This window comes from Macadamia integrifolia, chromosome 4 (genome assembly GCF_013358625.1).
Source record: "Macadamia integrifolia cultivar HAES 741 chromosome 4, SCU_Mint_v3, whole genome shotgun sequence".
NCBI classification, from domain to species: Eukaryota; Viridiplantae; Streptophyta; class Magnoliopsida; order Proteales; family Proteaceae; genus Macadamia; species Macadamia integrifolia.
This window is the reverse complement of record NC_056560.1, coordinates 18209456-18229151: the sequence shown is the minus strand read 5'-3', so window position 1 is coordinate 18229151 and position 19696 is coordinate 18209456. Positions and strand designations below refer to the sequence as shown.

The 19696-nt window shown below is 37.3% G+C and overlaps 2 protein-coding genes across 3 annotated transcripts; both read right to left on the bottom strand.

Annotated features, from left to right (window-relative positions):
- Positions 1-802: 802 nt before the first annotated feature.
- LOC122075233 (protein root UVB sensitive 3) lies at positions 803-7153 on the bottom strand. Of its 2 annotated transcripts, none has more exons than XM_042640191.1 (15): positions 6918-7151; positions 6764-6821; positions 6611-6670; positions 6484-6522; positions 6313-6375; positions 6061-6117; positions 5784-5847; positions 4951-5034; positions 4033-4115; positions 3813-3942; positions 3077-3169; positions 2518-2656; positions 2408-2448; positions 2128-2315; positions 803-1484 (listed from the first exon to the last, which is right to left on the bottom strand). In XM_042640191.1, exons 1-15 carry the CDS (start codon positions 7037-7039, stop codon positions 1386-1388), a joined length of 1320 nt encoding a protein of 439 aa, XP_042496125.1. In that variant the 5' UTR covers positions 7040-7151; the 3' UTR covers positions 803-1385. The 2 variants fall into 2 exon arrangements, with proteins under 2 accessions (XP_042496125.1, XP_042496126.1); XM_042640192.1 differs by lacking the exon at positions 803-1484 and adding an exon at positions 1740-2019 and having other exon boundaries at positions 6918-7153.
- Positions 7154-8413: 1260 nt separating this feature from the next.
- On the bottom strand, positions 8414-15311 carry LOC122075783 (mitochondrial substrate carrier family protein E). The gene is made up of 9 exons (XM_042640945.1): positions 15045-15311; positions 14138-14253; positions 13955-14012; positions 13272-13421; positions 12277-12487; positions 11847-11892; positions 10426-10546; positions 10203-10275; positions 8414-8910 (listed from the first exon to the last, which is right to left on the bottom strand). Exons 1-9 carry the CDS (start codon positions 15130-15132, stop codon positions 8742-8744), a joined length of 1032 nt encoding a protein of 343 aa, XP_042496879.1. The 5' UTR covers positions 15133-15311; the 3' UTR covers positions 8414-8741.
- Between the last annotated feature and the right edge of the window lie 4385 nt (positions 15312-19696).

The following is a 19696-nucleotide window of genomic DNA, read 5'->3' as shown; positions in this document are numbered from 1 at the left end:
AAAAATAAAACAAAAATATATTTTGTATCATATATTTTAGAAACATTTTCCTCGTTGCATTTTCGGCAAAAGCAAACACTCATCCTCTGAAAAAAAGGGCCATATAGAGCACCACGGATGTTAGATTCAACCACTGATGCTGCAGGATCTCCACAACTTGATACCCTCTAATTGCTAGTATCTACGACCACAACTTCAAGGGACTCTCCTACTTGGATGGCCTATGTAGTTTACAGGATGAGCTCCCAAAGAAGCTTCCCTAGCCAAAGGTTGTCCGTAGGATTCAGGAGTTCAGCCAAGGACTTCTAAGATACAACAGTCCCAGTATACTCACAAGTTCCCGATCACAATCATTCATCCTCCACCTTGCTTTCACTTTTTTGAGTAAGAGTTGCTGCAACTATGTTATGCACAGAGTCATACAAACCAGAATGGCGAACCAATTTGACCTATTGTTTTCTCTTGAGCCCAATTTGGGTCTCCGCCACCTAATGAAGGCCAGGATTGGAGTGGGAACCAATTGCAAATGGCAACAACTTCAAGTAGAACAAGAGAATGGACAAGTTAATATCTTTAGATCCCTTTACTGTGAGTGCATAAGTGTGAGGAAAGGCGCAAGCTCTTTGGAAACCTGTGCAAGACTATACTATAGAGGCTTGCTCAGGTGGGTCTTTGTCAGAGAGGAAAAAAAAAGGCTTTTTATTGTTTAATTTTGTTCATACCATCAAATAACATCCACAAACTCTCTCAAGAGTCGACATCCTGCCATTGCACACTACTATGGTATGAGCAACCTGAAAAATGAAACATGAAAAGGTTTTGACACTACTAATCATTCTTCAGCTAAGAGTCTGCTTACAATTAGAGACTTGCATTGTAATTATAAATTGTCTTCTGAACGCAATCTAGATTTGGCTTCTAGTTGCATCAAATTACACTGTATAATGAAGAACCCCACCATACGCATTTCTGCGGTATGAATTATACATGCATAATCAAATCCAACCACAAAAACTGAAACTTGTAACCAAGACAAAGAACAGCCTCAATTTCAAAAAATGCGAGGCTACACCACTGAGAGGCAGGCATTGTCATTCATACTCAGCCGAGGGGAAGTTTACATGTTAATGAATACCTCAGGTAACTGACAAAAATCCTCCAGAATCAACGGTTACATAACTGCTGCACTATCATGATATATGTTACCTGTGCTGCCTTCGACCTGAGAAACTGATCGCAAGTGAAACTAAATGATTCTATTCCTTTCCCATATTTGGCAGGTAGACCAGTATCAAGCCCTGAACTAAAGGCCAACTGTTAAGAGTCAAGTCCACTGGTTGAGGAATCTCTCTGCCCCGTAGTGCTCATGGATTTGATGTCATAGTTTACTTGGTCTTTTCACTCAAAGGATCACAAACCCAATTTGCCCTCCAAATAATTGAAGGGCATAGAAGACGTTCAGTTTTCCAACCTGCAGACTGCAGCTGCAAATTTATTTGGAGGGGGGTGGGGGGAACCAGTGTAAATGTCGTGTTGAAAAAAAAAAAACAAGTCTAAATGTCTGTTGTGTTGGAAACAGCATAAGAAGAAACCCTCAAAACTTTCAAAAAGTGGAAAATTTTCAGTACTTCCAACTTCTGATTTGGGATTTCATCATCCAATTCAAAAGGCAATAGTACAAGAACCACCCAACTATGGATATGAGGTCTCACTTTAAGCAAGAAGAAACATGTCACAGATAAATCAATCCTGACAATCCACTTAGCATGCTTTAGTGGGTGATCATAGTATGCTCGACAATCGTAACCACATAATTAATCAGTTTGCTTTACAAGATAAATATAATAACATCAAAAGAGAACAACTTTCATTAATAATGCAAGTATAACATCCATTGATGCAATCCGAGATTAGATCTATTGCTTGGGAAAACCACTGATGAACAGATCCAACCATTTAGTGAGCAGTGGAGAACAATGCCACACTATCCATGTTGGAGAACATCCTGTCCTAGATCTCCTATCCAATCAAAAGTGTCAACACAGTCTTAATGCTTTGTTGAATATGTTATCAGACTTATCATACGCAACAACCTATGCTACTAGCTTTATGAAAATAGTTTAGTACCTTTGCAATGAAAACTTTGTAGTGTTTATCCATCCAAAGGTGGCTTTCAGCATGCAACTGTGAAGATTTATCCACAAGATTTGCCATTACAAGTGCATGCATGAATGACTGCAAAATATCAGCAGCTGTTGAATGTTTATCTATGACAATGCTGATAATCCCTTTCTTGTCCAACAGCAGGTACTTAACTGGAGAGGATAAAAGACAAAACCAAACTGATTTAGGTCATTGAGGTTAAGATTCATAAGCTGAAAAGATACAATTTAAAAACATGTTTTACCTTCCTTACGGTAAGAATTGGCAGAGCCTAAGAGGTTCCTCCTGTTAATCAAGTAATTGAACAGTCAGCAATATTGCTGCATTATAAGAAAAATAAAGCTAAAGACTCACATTTCACTGCGGTCCAGTGAGGAAACCCTCACACCCAGGTGTACCCTCTTGTGTAGTGATTTAGCTGCCTCCAAACTCCATGAACTGGTCCAGACAGGCAAGACATGCTCCATGTGAGAGACCTGCTGTGGAGAGAGAACTGGCAAAAGATCCAGATGGAGTAGTTCAACAGTTAATTTCTCCGGTACCAGAAACAGCATTAGTAGACTAATGACAGGTCTGTTAAATATAAGTGGGTGAGTTTATAAAGCAAAGAGATATATTGAGCTTGCACACTGTCAGAAGCTAGCTCTTTCAGCTTCAGTAAAAACAGATTATGCAAGACAGGATTACTGGATCATATTAGTTCATACTAGTTCAACCCAACAGAACTAAGTTCTGGCTTGGACATAATTTGAACAGCTGCAGTTTCCCATTAGCTGGATTTAATTGACAATACCATTTCCAATTGCCTCAAATAGTGTAATGTAGAACACGAACTTACAATTATTCATATCATTGAATAAGGATTCCAACCAGACAAACCTGTAATTAAAGGTGGACCAATCTTAGAGATTACCTTGATCAGTTTCCATAAAATGCTGCAAAAGAATTGAGGCTCTTTCACTGTTTACAGTTGTCAAGCAAAGGCACCGAACAGCTCTATAGTTGGCTGCAGAAAGCAACAGCAACTATCACTGGGCACTGTCTGTCTTAAAATTTTAAGATATAATGCATCCCAAGCAAGCTTTAGATGTTATGCTAAAACTCAGATGAAAAATGATATGAATTTTGTGGGATAAGACAATAAACTGATTAAGAGGAAATAAATACAATTAAAAAAATGCTTATTCTGCCAATCATCAGAAGAATAAAAAAAGCTATGCATGTTTTTGCTAGTCATATGCATGTGTTTATCTGTTTCTCTGCTGGATAACCACAAATTTTCAGAAATTAAATTCTTTTTTTCTGCTAACGATGGGTATCCAGGCCTTCGGCCTGACTAGTCCCACAGGCCCATATTAACCCCACAACCGCATGGACCGGCTCATACCGGATTGAATGAGAACCATTCAACTTTCATCGAACGCAGTGAAGAGCACTAAACACCCCTGTGTGAGTGGCCCTAAGGAGGGCCCTTGCCAACTCAGCTACCCCCTTGGGGTTCTGAAATTAAATTCTTTTATATTCCTTTTTTGTTGAATAAACTTTCTCTGAAAAGTGTCACAGCAAGTATCCACAAGAGCTTCTACATGTTGTATTATCAAGATTCAGCCAGAAAGCATAGGGTTGGACAATTTTTAAGTCGAACCTACCATACATATGGAACATGGTGAGGGACAGGAAACAGATCCAAATAACTAAGGGGTGTCCCATTGTGATGTGGGCAAGTAGCATTCCGAATACCATCCCAATCATCGTTGCCATTGTCTCTTGACTGCCTTCCTATCTAAATACAAGAACAAGTTAATGAGTGGGCCAATAAAAAAAGTTTAAGTTCATGCATCGTCAACTTTGAGAACTGTATGATGGTACCTTAGCGGATATATCTGCTGCATTGTTTTGCAGTGAAAAATGCTGTGTCAGAGCAGCCCTAGTTGCTCCACTTGCAACACCAGCTAATTACGAAGACAATATAAAGATAATCAATGGTAAGAAATTAAGTTTGGTCGCAAATGGTTCATTATCCTATCAATCCAAAACCAAAACCAGAAATAAGTTTGCTAAGATAAATTAAAATATGTTTAGACGAGCATAATACACCAGTATTACTTCAATACTGCCCCGGTACTGCTGTTTTTCTTTAACCTTTCTCTTCCCCCCATATAAAAAGGAACAGAAATCACAATCCAAAAACCATAAAGTCGTAATTTTTTTTTTAATTCTTTGGTACAGGTGCCAAGAAGAAGTCTTATTCAATTTGAAAATATACAAAAATAGGGCCAATGATTCCAACACTCCACACCTGGTATTCAATTTATCACCCTGTTGGGTTTCAAGAAAACACTGATTTGGAGCTCGACCGTATATTCAAGCAAATATTTAACTGCAACTATGGTGAGGTTGAAGTTGAATTCAAATAATAATCTTAATAACTGTACTTGCTTTTGATAGTGAATATCCATGGTTGGTTCTTTTCATTGCTATTTAATCATTGAAGAATTGAGATCCATCAAGTACCGTTAGGCCAAGTGAGTGAGTTTTCACCTTACTTCCAGTTCAACACTGCTATTTTCTTATCAAGTTCTAATTAGACAGCTCTAATCATCCTAATAAATGTGACTCATGAAAAGATGTTACCAAACGGACTTGACATAATACAAACAGCATGTGCCACAATTTAATATCCAATGAAACTTCCCTTCAAGTACACAACTATATTAAGTTAGATATTGATAGTAACCGTTTTTAACAAATAAATAAATAAAGACCTGTAGTTTACAGAGAACTTACTGAATGATCTTGAGAGGCTTCCTAGGCAAACTATTACAACAAAAGCTGAAGGGAACAAAGGAGAAACAAGGTCCATCAGCATTCCTGCAGCCAAAGTAGTCAACCATATCATTTCTACATGCCAAGATAAAAACAAATTAAAGCCTGCAGATATCATAATGAGGAAGCCAGTGCCATTTAGTTGGAATAAGGCAGAGTTGAGTTGAGTTGTCATAATGAGGAACCAGTGACAATGACATTTTTTTTTTTCTGGGGTGGGGGAAGAGCTGCAGCTACTCTGTAATATTTGCCACCGTAATTTAAGGAATCACAGCCCCAACTAGATGAGGAAATAGATGGCATTCACCTATTTATGACATTATGGTCAATACGGTAATTTACTATACCAAAGTGAAGCAATTAAATAAGAAATTTTCAAATATTTCCATAGTAGTCACGGAGTCAAGGCAACCCAAGGAGGGGGGCTAGGACACAAGGTGACACCAACAAGGCACCTAGGTGGGTGACCAAGGTGCCTGGTTGGCAAGCAATCTCCTAGGCAGCACCTTGAAAACTATGCATCTTTCTCAATCAAAAGTTTCCGAAGTAATTAGCAATGGAAGTAGCAAAATATATGTGAAATTGGAAAATACTGATAGTAGCTTGAAACAAACCAGTGTTTCAATTGAGAAGAACCTGAAGCTAACACATTACACAGGACATAGATACACAGGTAGAATGGCAGATATCTAAACATATAAATGCATACGGGTATATTAACAGAAGAAGAAACAAACCCTCTGTGGTTTAAAAAACTATATGATCATTGTTACAAATAAGAAGAGGTGCCATACCGATGTCATTCATCAGATCTGCAACTAAACGCCACATTTTAGCATTGCTATCCAGGTTAGAGCCCTAAAGCAAAAAAAATTCATGTAGATTTACCTTCTTAGTATAGAGTTCAAAACTAGAATATATTAATGAAGCAATGTTACAGCACCCAGACAAAACATTCCAACCTAAGAAAAGAAATCCCTTCCTTATCAAATGAGATTAATTATCAAGACATGGATTGCAAAATGGTTATGTTCATAAACAATTCACTAATGAAAATGGAGGCAAACATACCTGGTAGAAAGTGAATAAGATGCCTCCAAGCATCCCCGTAAAATCCCTCAAAAACCACTGTGGCAGTTTTCACATTCAAAACCAATTGTTAACAGAGCAATTTCATATAGGCAAAGGGTGGGGGTGATGAGTAAAACAGGAAAATTTTGGAATACGATGACAATGTGAGACTATGAATGACCTGGTGGCTAGAAAAAGGTATGAAAATTAAGAGAAAAATAAATCGAATTTACCAGATTGGAGATACTTTACCTGAAATGTTGCACCAATTACAGTAGCTGATTTCTCACCAACTCCAATAGCACCCAGGAGAGCCTAAAGAAATTATAGTTCAAAGTATTAAAAAAGGCATACAAGTCTGGAGGCGAACAAAGTGACTGAGATGGTTGTCACTTGTCAGGATTTTGAGAATTAGAACCTTACTTGGGTGGACAGCATGGTGCGTATATAAGTTGAAAGGCCCTAGAAAAAATCAAATCATCAAAACTGATTTCACAACTCAACAGTTCTTTTACAGTGAATTTACTCAACATTGGGTGACCGTAATTACCTGCAACGTATCCCAGATTTGGAAAGGAACGTAATCGGGCGTGACACTACTCGGAAAACCCTGAAGCCCAAAAGAAGAAAGCGAACTCAGAATCTCATAGGAAGAAGGAAAATCTACAAAATCGGAAAAAGGAAGGAAGAGGGGTGGACTTGCCTCCGGCACGAATGCGCTGAGAATTCGTCTCCAAACCTCGTTAAATCGACTACCCGATCTATGATAGAGCGAGAAAAACAACAATTACATCACTAACCATTAAAGAGGGTAAGAAGTGAAGTATTATTGGGAAAAAGAGAGGGAGTTGAGGAACCTGTGAAGAGAGAAAGATGTGGGAGTGGCAGTTAAGATAGCAGTCTTGGAAAGCTTCGTAGAAGAAGATCCACTCCATTCCTCCACTACAATCGTCGACGATAGCTCCTCTTCTTTCCCCATTTCCAGGGACGGCAAAGCAGAGAAATCACGGAGATACTCACTGACAGAGAACAGGGCGCACCAAAACCTCCTTTCAATTTGCTCGTTGACATCGCCTTCGTTTCATGGTTTGGAAAAAATTTATTATAATATTGTAGCGTATTGAAATATTAATAGAAAGTGAAAATAAGATTGTAATACGTACAATCGTCAAATTCGCACCCCTGATATGCGGCTCTAATCAAAATAAAAGTTGCCTCAACTGCAACTTCTTATCATTGGCTGTTGGGATGGGGTTATCTGAAATTTGAGACTTGGCCAATTTAACCATTCCCATGATAGGGCTATGTATTGAAAATTATTATTTATTTTTCTTTTTTTTCATAACTCTTATTGGCAAAACTTGTTATAGAAGGGTCCATGTTGATAAGTTTATCAACATGATTCATCAATTTTGAGCCATATGGTGGGATGATGTAACAATTCTGTTTGTCATCAGATAATTTAAAATTTGTATTACTTATTACTTATTATATTACAAGATCTAATTTAATCGAATGTCTTCCCATGTATTGATTTTTTTTATATATTTTTTAGATTTTTAAAGATTTATTTTGCCACTTAAACAAATTCTATTTGGACCAACACTTGACACACATATTAGACTGAAGCCACCTGTCAACAAAATTTGAACCTCCTATGATATAACGAGTGGCAAAAACTTGAGTCGACCTAATAAGCTTGTTAAGTCCATGGCTATAGCATTTAGAATTGACGATTCTACTCCTGATCCACTTTATTGGATTAGGGTGGAATCCGGGATAAAAATATTAAAAAAACATTTTTTGTGGAATTACAAAGATTTAAGTTCAACTTGGAAGATATTTGGCTTCAAATCCAAGAGAAATCAAACTTGGAAGCACCTAATGGTGGTAGAAGGCTTATACTTAGATTGTAGGGCTTTTATAGGGTCGATCTGCCCGATCAAGCCCGATCCGGATTGGTTGGACCAAATCAGCCAACCCAATTTGGTCAGCTCTAGATTGGGTGGAATTGGAGTCAGCCACGGTTTTACCAATCCAATTCTAATTACTATAACCCTGATTAGGAAATCCCATCCTGGGTATAAACATATCCTGTAAGACCAATTCTCCAACCAACCTGTACATAAGTAAAATATGGACCTGCATCATCTACCACATTAATGATTTTACCAGCAGCCAGTATTATCAGAATCAGCAACTGTCATTTTTGCTACCTTCTGTACATGTTTTACATGTATGCTAAACTTTTACCACATAACAATCCTAAAAGATCTTGAATACATCCCACATCATATTTTTTTGTTTCCAAATTCATCGATTATAATCAGTCCACCCTTTCTCTTTCAGGATACAAGAATATGAAAGTCAGCGTACATATATGTAACTAATGAACATTACAACATTACACATTGCTCCAACTATGTTGACCATCAAGGCAATTCTCTAAACCTGAACATGTCTATTCACTGTGTGCTGGAGAACCACAACAGAAAGAATACAAGTAGAAATGGCCATATGGCTGCAAGTTTCAAAAATGATACAATGCCCCATCACTATAATAAAATAAATGGAGTTAAATAAGACCAAAAAGACAGAATCTTGAGCAAAAATCTATACCACCTTTTGTAGGGGAGAACCATTCTTGTCCATTGATAACCTTGTAACCTCTACACACATCTTCATTTATCTGAATCTTTGTTGAATTGATCTCTGAGAAATTCCACAGCCATAAATGTGAGAGCAGAAGCTGGAATATACCACATGATCCTAGGGACACTACCTCTGAACATTCCCTTTGCACCTTCCTCCATCCAAATCCTCTGAATTGCATCCACCCAGCCATTGTACCTACCAGCATATTGAAGTGATGGATAATGCTTTACTTTCTTTAAACAAAAATCCAATGACCTACCAAAATAAAATAAGCCACTGACCAAACTACCACAAAGGCAAAGCCCATTAAAGGAGCAGCCAACCAAATTTAGTGATGAATAGCAAGCAATCATATCTAATGACCCACACCCCCATTCCCGGGGAAAAAATTGAATATATAAATAAGAGGGTGGAGGTTGGGGCAATCAGCTAGCTTTCCTGGAGCTAGTGGCTCAACCAATGGGGGGGCTGGGATAGGAGGGGCAGCGAGGACTTTCCCATGGGGAGGAGAGAAGCAGACACAGTGCTAGGCACAGAGCTAGCATTCCAGCCTTTCACCATGAGAAGAATATCAGAAGCATCCTCGACCTAGAAAGAATCAAATTTTTACCATCCCCTTTACTACATAGATTACAAACCACCGATCAATATATTGCCCAAAGAAACGCCACGGCAAGCCATTGCCTATCAAAGCAAACTATCTCCTCTCAAAAGTAAGAAAATGCCTTAATATAAAAAGGAAAATGGAAAATCTACAACTGAGACTCTGATATCACATCTAAGCCTCAAACAGTTCATATTAATAAAACTGTTAGGTGTGAAGGTCTTCACCAAAAAGTGAGACTCAGACCATGTGGGAGAACACAAAAACAAAGAAGGGGCGGAGAGGCTATCAAACTCATTGAAAGAGTATACAGCAACGGAAAGAAGAAGATATTACTCAGGACTTTGATGATCCATGTCATGGAGTATGAGAAAAGCCAGAACATTGGTGATGCAACCCTAGTTTTGGGTCGCTACAGGCCCAGCCAAGTGCTAAATGGCTAAAAAATTAAAGGTAAAATTTTGTAATTTCTCAGCACAATTAAAGCTCAAATTACAGAACTGACCTCAAATAGCTAAATAAATCTACCAACCCTTATTAGACTAATAGGTCGGTTCGGTTCTGATTCATTTTGGTTTAGGTTTCCAGACCGAGTTGTGCCAGTCCATCCATGATAATGTTACTGCATCAATGGGTACACTATGACATCACAAGATAGGGAGAGCCCAAGGAGAGTTGAACTTGAACTCATGACCTCTTAATTCTAAGGTGTTGGTCCTTGCCAACTGAGCTACCTTTTTGGTTTGAAATAAAGATAGTTGAAGAAGGATCACACACCATAGGCATTTTATTTAGATTTAAAAGGGAAGAAATAAACAGTTCACGCCCCAACCCCCCCCCCCCCACCAAAAAAAAAAAAAAAAACAAAGAAAGAAACTGAAACCTTAAAGTTGATCCTTGCACTTGCAGTCTTGTCTTGATGACATCCAAGGGAGTAGTGAGGTACGCACTAAAACCTGTAAAAATAAATGAAGAAATGAATCCATTTTCTCAATCAAGATCTTCCAATTTCAGAGGGTAAGTACAGACCATGTACTTCACCATGCAGTCCAAACAAACCAGAAACTGCACGAGCCACGGTCAAGAAGAACAAGCAAGAGACTTACCCCCAGCTAATCCACCTAAGATAAGTCCCTCAAGAGAACGATTAATATAACAGCCACAATTTGGCAGCCACCTTTCCTTCCCATAGTCTGTAAAATCTTTGAGGGCTTCATAAAAGGTAACCTGAAAACAGAAATGACCATTTTAAACAAGATATGATCTCTGGAATCAAAAGAGAAAGCCATATCGTCCTCTCATAGGTAGGTGATTCTCATTAAGAGGGAAAAGGAACTGGAGCTGATAGCAACCTGATGCAGCTGATTACAAGATTTTAAGAGAATAAACCTTAGGGGAAAAGAACTCTGTCCGGGAGCATGGCCTATGCCAGCGCTCCCATGTGTCTCTCTCTCTCTCTCCTCCCCGAGTGAAAAGACATTCCAGCCCCTTGTTTGGGTGAGGAGAGAGATAGACACAGGAGGGCTCGCGTAGACCACAATCCCAGACAGAGAATCACTTCCCATAAACTTATTACAAGAAGGGGAAGTGTTTCCTACACCAACATGCAGTGGGGCCCAAAATTTCTGGACATGTTGCCCACATAATTCTCTAATCATTGGTTAATTTTGTACCAATTTAACTCTCCGTGTGTCATTATGATGTTTTGATAATTATTTGAAAAGAAAATTAAATATTTATGAAGAACAATAAAGTTTGAAAAAATAAGGAGGAAAACCCCATATATGGCGGGTCATACAATTGAGATGGGCCACCAAACTTAGCACATGCTTATCCAAGGAAATCACCCCATCTATCTAATGATTTTTGGGAATATATCCCACACTGTCTGCATAGAAAACCTTTTCCTACAATACACCAAATGATCAAAATCCATCTCTATCTAGAACCAGAACAAATGATCAAAATCTGGCTCAATCTAGAACTAGATCTTTCAATTTACTACTCAATGTCAAGGAATACACTTTGAAGTTCTGTAAGATCACCTTAGGTATAATCCAGGTCAATTTGTCATTGGTGGTGTGTTATAAATATAAAGGTGAAATCAAAGTGGATATTCTCATTCAAACAGTTTGGATTTTAGGAAACCATAGCAATGGGGAGTAGGACTCTCAAGTAAAGTATCAAATGACAATGACAAGTCTAGAACCCTGGAGATTAGCTTGTACAATCAATCTATCAATCTATGATTGATATTATGAACCAGTCAGTCTAGATAGACATCTCTTGGCAGGCTATTCCACACATGGGCAGTCAACAATTAATTGTCTCAAACAAATACTTAGATCTGAATATCAGGTTACTGCTGACTCATGGAAATTGCTTTTTCTTCTTTAAAGAAACCTTTTACCTTTTATTAAATCAAATAAAGAGAAAGAAATGTTTAATGCACCATTAAGAAGGAAATGCAAATTCATTGAATCAAAGTAATACAACAAAACTGAAGCATTCCATTTCAGCAGCGTACCATTAGACCAGCAAAAGGCACATCTCTAGCAAGCGTAGACCAGTATCTGTCAAAAGTAATGAGAGAAAAAATCAATTACTAAGTCATAAATTTTGATGTATAGCCTATCCTTCAGAAAAGCATATATAAACACAATTGAAGAAATTCCGACTCAATAATATTTCATTGCATATATTATATTCATGATACTTTTTATTTTTTCGGAATTTATTCCGTATATTTTCCCAACATGGCATCCATCCACGGCTTCTTTTTTTTTTTTTGGGGGGGGGGGGGGGGAGTACACATGAATAGGCCAGATCAGTTGAACCAGCCTTCATCTAGAAGCATGTTCCACACATTATCTGATTCCAAATAATAGAAAAACTTAATAGTTACAAAAAGAGCACATCCTATGAAATCAGAGTGAGGAGCTAACTCCAAAATATACCCTGCATACAGTCCCTTCAAACCCTGTTCCTTCCAAATTGAACAGCCAGCTTGAAACATCCCATTATAGTAACCATACATTTGGACTGCAGGTTTCTTACAGGCGTTGTCTCTCATGATAGCAGAACTCCAAGAGCTTTTGGAGCCTTGGACCTGCATACGTAGCTTCACTACTTCACAAGGTACATATATGAACGATCCAAGTGTATCTCCTAGGACATGGAAAGGGAAAGAAGAATAAATTCAGAAACTTCTCAAAAAGTCAACTACCAGTAGGTCATGCATTTAATATTTACTTCCGATCTACTCGTAAAGAAAGAGACACTTTGGTGAATTCTTGCCCATGGAAAGAAGAGGATAATGCTAACCTCCGCCAATGGGCTGAGAGGTTAAGATTTCCCACATAACCGCTCAAGCAATTGGAAGCAGCTCACATGGTAGTGCCCACCTCCCAAGTGATTAGAAGCAGCTCATATGATCCAGCATCGAGGAGAATGACTTTAAATAAAGTGGAATGGGAAAACAGGATTTGTGTAGCCAACCCCATTTAGTTGTCATAAGGCTTAGTGGAGTTGAGTGTGTATATATATATATATATATAACATATAATATGTGTAAACATGTAAGTATTTGCATGAATACATTGAGTGGGAAAGTGGCTGTGGGTGTTGGACTGTGTGCACACACTGCAAGTGAGAAAAAGAGTTTCTGATATCAATCATTGGCCAACTCCACAAAATACATGGAAGCACACAGCAGCCAAATGGGCAAAAGAGCAAAATGGTATTACTTAAGTATGAACCATGGTTTTAGAAAAATTATAAACATTAGGCATGTCATCATTATGTAGTGTCTTCAACCGCTACATGGCCATTGCTCCATAATTTAATCATAGCAAGTGGAGATGAATCTTACAGAGAAAAAGAACAATAACTAATGCATCCAAGAGAGATTAATAACACAATATGAAAGTCTGAGGACCTACAAACAGCTTACCAACTCCTCCAGCAATAAAATGTGCCCAGTGGCCCCCAAGGTTAGGATGCAAGTCCTCAACCCACTTCTTAGTCGATTCAATGAAACCAAAGTATGTTGCTCCAGTTGCAAGAGATCCAATTACCCCAGGAGCAATTCCTCTATAAAATCCTACAAAACCATTTGGTTCAGGAAAAAAAAATTGTATAAGATGATAAAAACATTGGTTTTGGAAAAAAAAAAGCTTATATCAGAATTTCAACAGTACAATAGCACATTCAGCCAAAGAAAGAACGAAAGTTAAGGTATGATATTGTATATATCCAGTCTATTTCACAACAGGGGCCAGGTGATCTGGCCTACGAAAGTCATCAGATTCAGCAGATGAGCTTCCAAATTTAAGTATTGATGCTGATGCCTACATCAGTTGTGCGTCACTCATATACAAATTTTCATACATTATAGAATAAAAATCGAAAAGTCCTGTTCAGAAATGTAATTTATTCTTCATCTGAACTTAAAACATGTCTAGTTTATAAGCAGAGGGAGACAGAGACAGAGAGATCATTGGCATTCAAAGTCTCTTTGAACAATTGAACCGTAGCTACCAATGTAGTAAGATTTTCAAGTAATTTAATGCATCTACAACCATGTTTCACAAAAACCAGGCGTTCATTAGATAAAATAGGTAGAAGATGAATTACCACTCAATCCATCAGCAACACAGACACTCCGAACCATCTGCAATATGCTCTTTTGGCTCTGGAAAATGATAATATTAGACCTCTAAAATATTAAGTAGCAGTGTATTCCTGAAACTCCCCTCCAGGATCCTAAAAGCAGGTTAAACAAAGGTACTGCATATTCCACTCAATTGTTGGGCATACCTGGAATCCACTAATCACAGCTTGACTTTGAATCCGTGTCTTTATAGTGTCAACTGGGTGCATCATACCCTCCCCAAAAGCGCCAGCAATAGCTCCCCACAGGAATTCTCTCCATACTGCAGTACATAAATGAACAATTAGACAGGTGTAGCGCCGATTGTAGGTGCAGACCCATTAACTTGTCTTTTTTTTTTTTTGGCCTTATTTATAAAGCTACAGTTTACTTGGCTTAAAACGTAATATTTAAAAGAATATACAGTTCCCTTCTTTTAACTAGTACATACCACAACAAAGAGAATTAAACCCCTCACATCCAAAAGAAAACAAATGAAGCATAATTTTCTTCACTTTTTAAATCAATACATCTCATAACAACTGGGAATTAAGACCACTCAATCCCAGTAGTGAACAAGCAAAAAATCTGGAGTTTGTGGACAGGATGTTCCATTTAATGTAGTAACATCCCAAGTCATCACCAGACGCTAATAAAAGATGCAAGTGAGGTACGTTCTTCTTTCAACAAAGCTCATTTATATTTTCTCTGTCAACAATTCAATATTCAAGTAACTCTGTCACTTCATGCTTTGAAGCACAATGCAAAACTGAGATAAAATCATTTCATCTCACAGGGTTCCCAATAAGAAAACTAAATGATTCTTGACTAGTAAAGCAAATCATACTGAATTACAGAGCATGTTCCATCTAACTTCTCACAGTCACAAATTAAAGCGGAGGAATCCAAATATGTCTATAATTTCGATTGTCATATAACTTCAACCCGATCTATTCCATCGGCCAGAACCGAATGAAATACGCAAATTTTGTTACATGCGGAAATTTCTGAGTACGAAGAATCATTTTCAAGAACAGAGAGTGATAATACTGAAAGAAACGAAAGAAAGATTACCGAAGAAGTGATTGTGAGTCTTGATGGTGAGAGGAGAAGTTAATGCCTGTGTTTCGTTTGAAGATGAAGATTTGGCGGAAACCGCCATGGATTTTAAGTTAATAGCTTTGCTCGTTTGCTTCTCTGGTGTTCGTAGGGTTTTGAATTTTTATTGATCTTCTTGGGGTTTTGACCTTACGTAGCGAACAAAGTGACCGACCGCCTGAGTTGTGCGCCTGGTCTATTTGTTTTCTTGGAAAGAAAGGTGTGGGTTTGGCAAGCGGTGTAGAGGGGCGTTCCAATGAGGTGCGAGAAAGTTGAGAGAGATAAATACTGAAATGCTAGCGTATCCTACCCAACGGTTATCACACATGAGTCATGAGTCATGACTAATCGATTCCCCCACCAACGGGGTTGGTAGCCTAGTGGGAAAATGCCATCCAATCCATCTTTGTTCGAGTTGGGTAGTTGTGGGTTTGAGTCTTGACATGTTCATTATCGTCCATTGATCCTATGAAAGTGATGCTTGAAAGTTACGATCTATTTTTTCTAGAAATATAAATCAAAATTTATGCTTATTTAAAATTCTATAAACGACTTTGACGAAAGAAGTCGGACTTGTTTTCATCGTTTCTAAAAACAAATTTGTGAGAAAAAAATGTTATTGTGCCCGATAAATCTCTCAACTATTTAAACATAACAAGAGGCAACTGAACCCTCTCTCCCTTTCGGGCATTAGATGATACTATTGAATTTTTTAGTGACATTATGTCTGTGAAAAATGTTTCGAGAAACAGGTTTATCAAACACCAAAAAATTATTTTTTATTTCTGAAAACGTGAAAAGTTGTTTCTAGACACAGAAACAGCAGAAACGTTATCGAACTGTGTCGCTCAAGGCTCCCTAGGGCAGTCCCATATGTAAAATGATAGATTTTTTTGTTTTACCCACCATGATTTTGTGTTTTGGAACATCAATCCTCCCCCTTATCTCCTAAGTTCTTATGTTTGATTGCTGTAATTTTGCACTCTCTCATGATGTAAGGTTTCAATAAATTCATTTATTTTTCTATAAAAAAAAAAAGTGTAAAATGATTGATTTGGGTGAAATTGCCTACCTTTTCTACTTGGGTTATACAGCTTGAAATGATCTACACTACAAGAATAATACAAATATGATTTTTTTTTGCTGAAAATGAAAGATAACATTAATTAAGGAAGAAAATGTAAAAAACGAGGACAAGGCATGCCCTAACCATCCAAAGACAATACCTGTGAAAGAAAAGGAGGAGGGTGATTACCCCAAATTACAAAAAACTTGTGATTAACTCCAAAAGATGCAAGGGCATCGGCAACATGATTTCCTTCTCTATAGGTAAGATTGAATTCTACATATGGAATGTCTTGAATAAGGTTAAAGCATTCTTGAATAATATGCTGGAGACGCCTTAGAATGTCAAGAAACAAGCCGTTGAGTGTATTGATGATTAGAACATAATCACCTTCAACAATCACATGGGAGTAGCCTTTATCTTTCATGATTTGGAAACACTGCCTCACTATTAGTGCTTTTGCAATAAAAGCTAAATTGATGCCAATATGTTCAATAAAACATGATATGAACTTGCCATTGTGATCTCGAAAGATTCCTCCAATTCCAGATTTGGACCCGGAGTTCCTAAACTAGAACTATCAACATTAAGTTTAATAAAAACTGATGGTGGGGAATTTCAAGAATTATTAATGGTATTAATCGAACCAGTTGGGCTTCTAATAGAAGAAGTTGATGATAAATAAATATGGAACCATTATGAAGATTGATAAGCATGCACTATAAACACTACAAAGACACGTGTTAGGCATACCTGAATCCATGGCTGAAGAATAAGAACTCTTCAAAGTCTTATCGTATGCTTCTCGTATAACACGATCAATGTTGGTCTAGTCTACCATCGTTCCCTTTTGCTTTAGATCATTAGCCTCACTTAATGGGTCAGTGGTAACTATATATAGGGGTGAGGGTAAGGACCAACCCTGCAATAAAATTAGGGTTTCCTCCCCATTAAGGAAACAATATCTTAGGTCTATACACAGTAATAAATATTTAATACCATTAAGGTGTGCTAATAGAACCTAATATCTCAATAGAGATCACTTACCAATAATATTAGATTCTTTCTGCTTATTCCGTCTGTAGTCAACACCACTAAACCGGTTTTGAAAACAAATCTTTGACTATGCGAGCCTACCTAATTGAAAATCTTACAATCTCTCACTTGGGCAGCATATGTCACAAGTTTTAGATTTTAAAATTTATTTAAAACGACTCTTCGATTTAGATAAACTGAATGTGGCCACAAACCAAAAAGTGTCGAATGAAGTGTATCTTAAATCAAATGCCTCGGTCCGAATGAGAATTACAAACACCCACCCGTATTGATCATCACATCTAAAGCGATATGAGGCAAAATACGTCAAAGTGCTCATAACATCACCGACTTGGGCTGAACAATATGAAAGTGTGGTATGAAAATTACATGCAATAATAATCATAATGTTTATTTTCAAATTGGTCCTGGCTCGAAAACCAAATGAGCCTTATGAGACAGATACTGAAGGTCTCATTAACTACAAGTGTCTCCCAAATACTCAAACTTCAATCAAAGAAGCTCATTGGGACTGGATTCGGATGTCCCAACATACTAGCAGTATACCTCAATCAAACGAGGCTTTGCTAGCGATTGGATGTGTGTGTATTGACTGGAACTTCAGATACCGAATGAGGTAAATATACCACATATAATCTCAATTTTTCTTATGAGGTAAATAAATAAGTGTACACACATAAACAAATGGCCATAATAAAAATGCATATATATATTATTAAGAACAATAATAATGCATCATATTTATAAAATAAAACTGAAAGTCAAATGCGAACATATTGAGCAAAACTCCCACTAACAAAATGCATAAAAAAAAACTAACAAGTCCCATATTAATGACATGCTTTTGAAAGATTTTTGGAGTCAAGCCCTTAGTAAGAGGATCTGCAATCATGTTTTCTGTAGCAATCTGTTTCATTGTAATCTGTGACTCTTGAACTTTCTTTCTGACAAAAAAATACTTAATGTCAATGTGTTTAGAGCCTAAAGCATTTTTGCTGTTATGAGATAAACGAACCTTAACGGAATTGTCACAGAACATCCTCAATGGTTTAGATATGGAGTCAACAATCTGTAGCCATGAAATAAAATTCCTTAACCATAAAGCTTGAACAGTGGCTTCATAACATGCCACATACTTTGCCTATAGAGTAGAAGATGCAGTGAGTGTCTGCTTGACACTTTTCCAAGATATAGCCTCACCTGCCATCATAAAAACATATCCAGAAGTAGACTTGAGGTCATCTAGACATCCAGCAAAATCTGCGTTAGTGTAACCGAATACATCAAGTGAATCGGTTCTTCTATAAGTAAGCATAAAATCCTTAGTGCATTGCAAATATCTCATGATTTTCTAAGCAGCTACCCAATGTGCTTCACCAGGGTTGCTCAAATATCTCCCAAGTACACTAATAACACAAGCAATGTCAGGCCGTGTACAAACTTGAGCATACATCAAACTACCAACAGCAGATGCATAAGGTATGTTCTTCATCTGATTACGCTCCAATTTTATCTGTGGACATTGAGACTTGCCAAATTTGTCCCCTTTCACATTTGGAGCCTTACTAAGGGAACATGCTAACATATTAAACCTTTTTAATATCCTCTCAATGTAACCTTTATGAGACAAACCAAGAACGCCGTAAGATATATCACGATGAATCTCAATGCCCAAAACATAAGAAGCCTCACCAAGATCCTTCATATCAAAGTGACTTATTAATAATCATTTTGTCTCATGCAAAAGATCAACATTATTGCTGGTAAGAAGAATATCATCAACATAAAGCACAAAAAAAATGGACTTACTCCCACTGATCTTCAGATAAATACACTAGTCCACAAGATTTTCTTTGAAACCATAAGAAGTGACAACTTCATCGAACTTAAGATATCACCGTCTAGACACCTGTTTCAAACCATGAATAGATTTATTGAGTTTACACACAAGGTGCTCTGTATCTGCTTGCTTGAAGCTAAGGTAGATACATGTAAATATCCTCTTCAAGATCTCCATTTAGGAAAGCTATTTTGACATCCATCTGATGAAGTTCCAAATTAAAACGTGCTACTAAAGTCATGATGATTCTGAAAAAATCTTTTGTCAAGACTGGTGATAATGTTTCTTTGTAATCTATGCCCTCTCTCTGACTGAATCCTTTTGTTACAAGTATGGTCTTATAACGCTCAATTTCACCTTTAGAGTTCCATTTAGTCTTAAAAATCCATTTACAATCAATCGGTCTGCATCATTTTAGTAATTTAACCAAATCCCAAACATCATTAACAGACATAGAATTCAATTCATCTTACATGGCAACCATCCACATTGATGAATTGGGATCATTGGCAGCCTGGTAAAAATTGATTGGATCTAAATCCAAAGTAATATCAAATTCATGTTCTTGTAAATAAACAACATAGTCATTGGATCTGAACTTCGTATTTTCTTTAAAAGACAACCAAACCCAGTAACTCACCTTTTTGTAACATTTTTGTTAACAAT

Coding starts and splice junctions, on each gene's coding strand:
- LOC122075783 (XM_042640945.1), bottom strand. CDS start 15,132: ATGGCGGTTTCCGCCAAATCTTCATCTTCAAACGAAACACAGGCATTA. Junction 10,276..10,425: donor CTTAGGTGGATTAGCTGGGG/GTAAGTCTCTTG, acceptor TTATTTTTACAG/GTTTTAGTGCGTACCTCACT. Junction 8,911..10,202: donor GTGCAAGGATCAACTTTAAG/GTTTCAGTTTCT, acceptor ATATGCTGGTAG/GTACAATGGCTGGGTGGATG.
- LOC122075233 (XM_042640191.1), bottom strand. CDS start 7,039: ATGGGGAAAGAAGAGGAGCTATCGTCGACGATTGTAGTGGAGGAATGG. Junction 5,035..5,783: donor AGATCTGATGAATGACATCG/GTATGGCACCTC, acceptor CTTTGGCTGCAG/GAATGCTGATGGACCTTGTT. Junction 4,116..4,950: donor AAGCCTCTCAAGATCATTCA/GTAAGTTCTCTG, acceptor CTTCGTAATTAG/CTGGTGTTGCAAGTGGAGCA.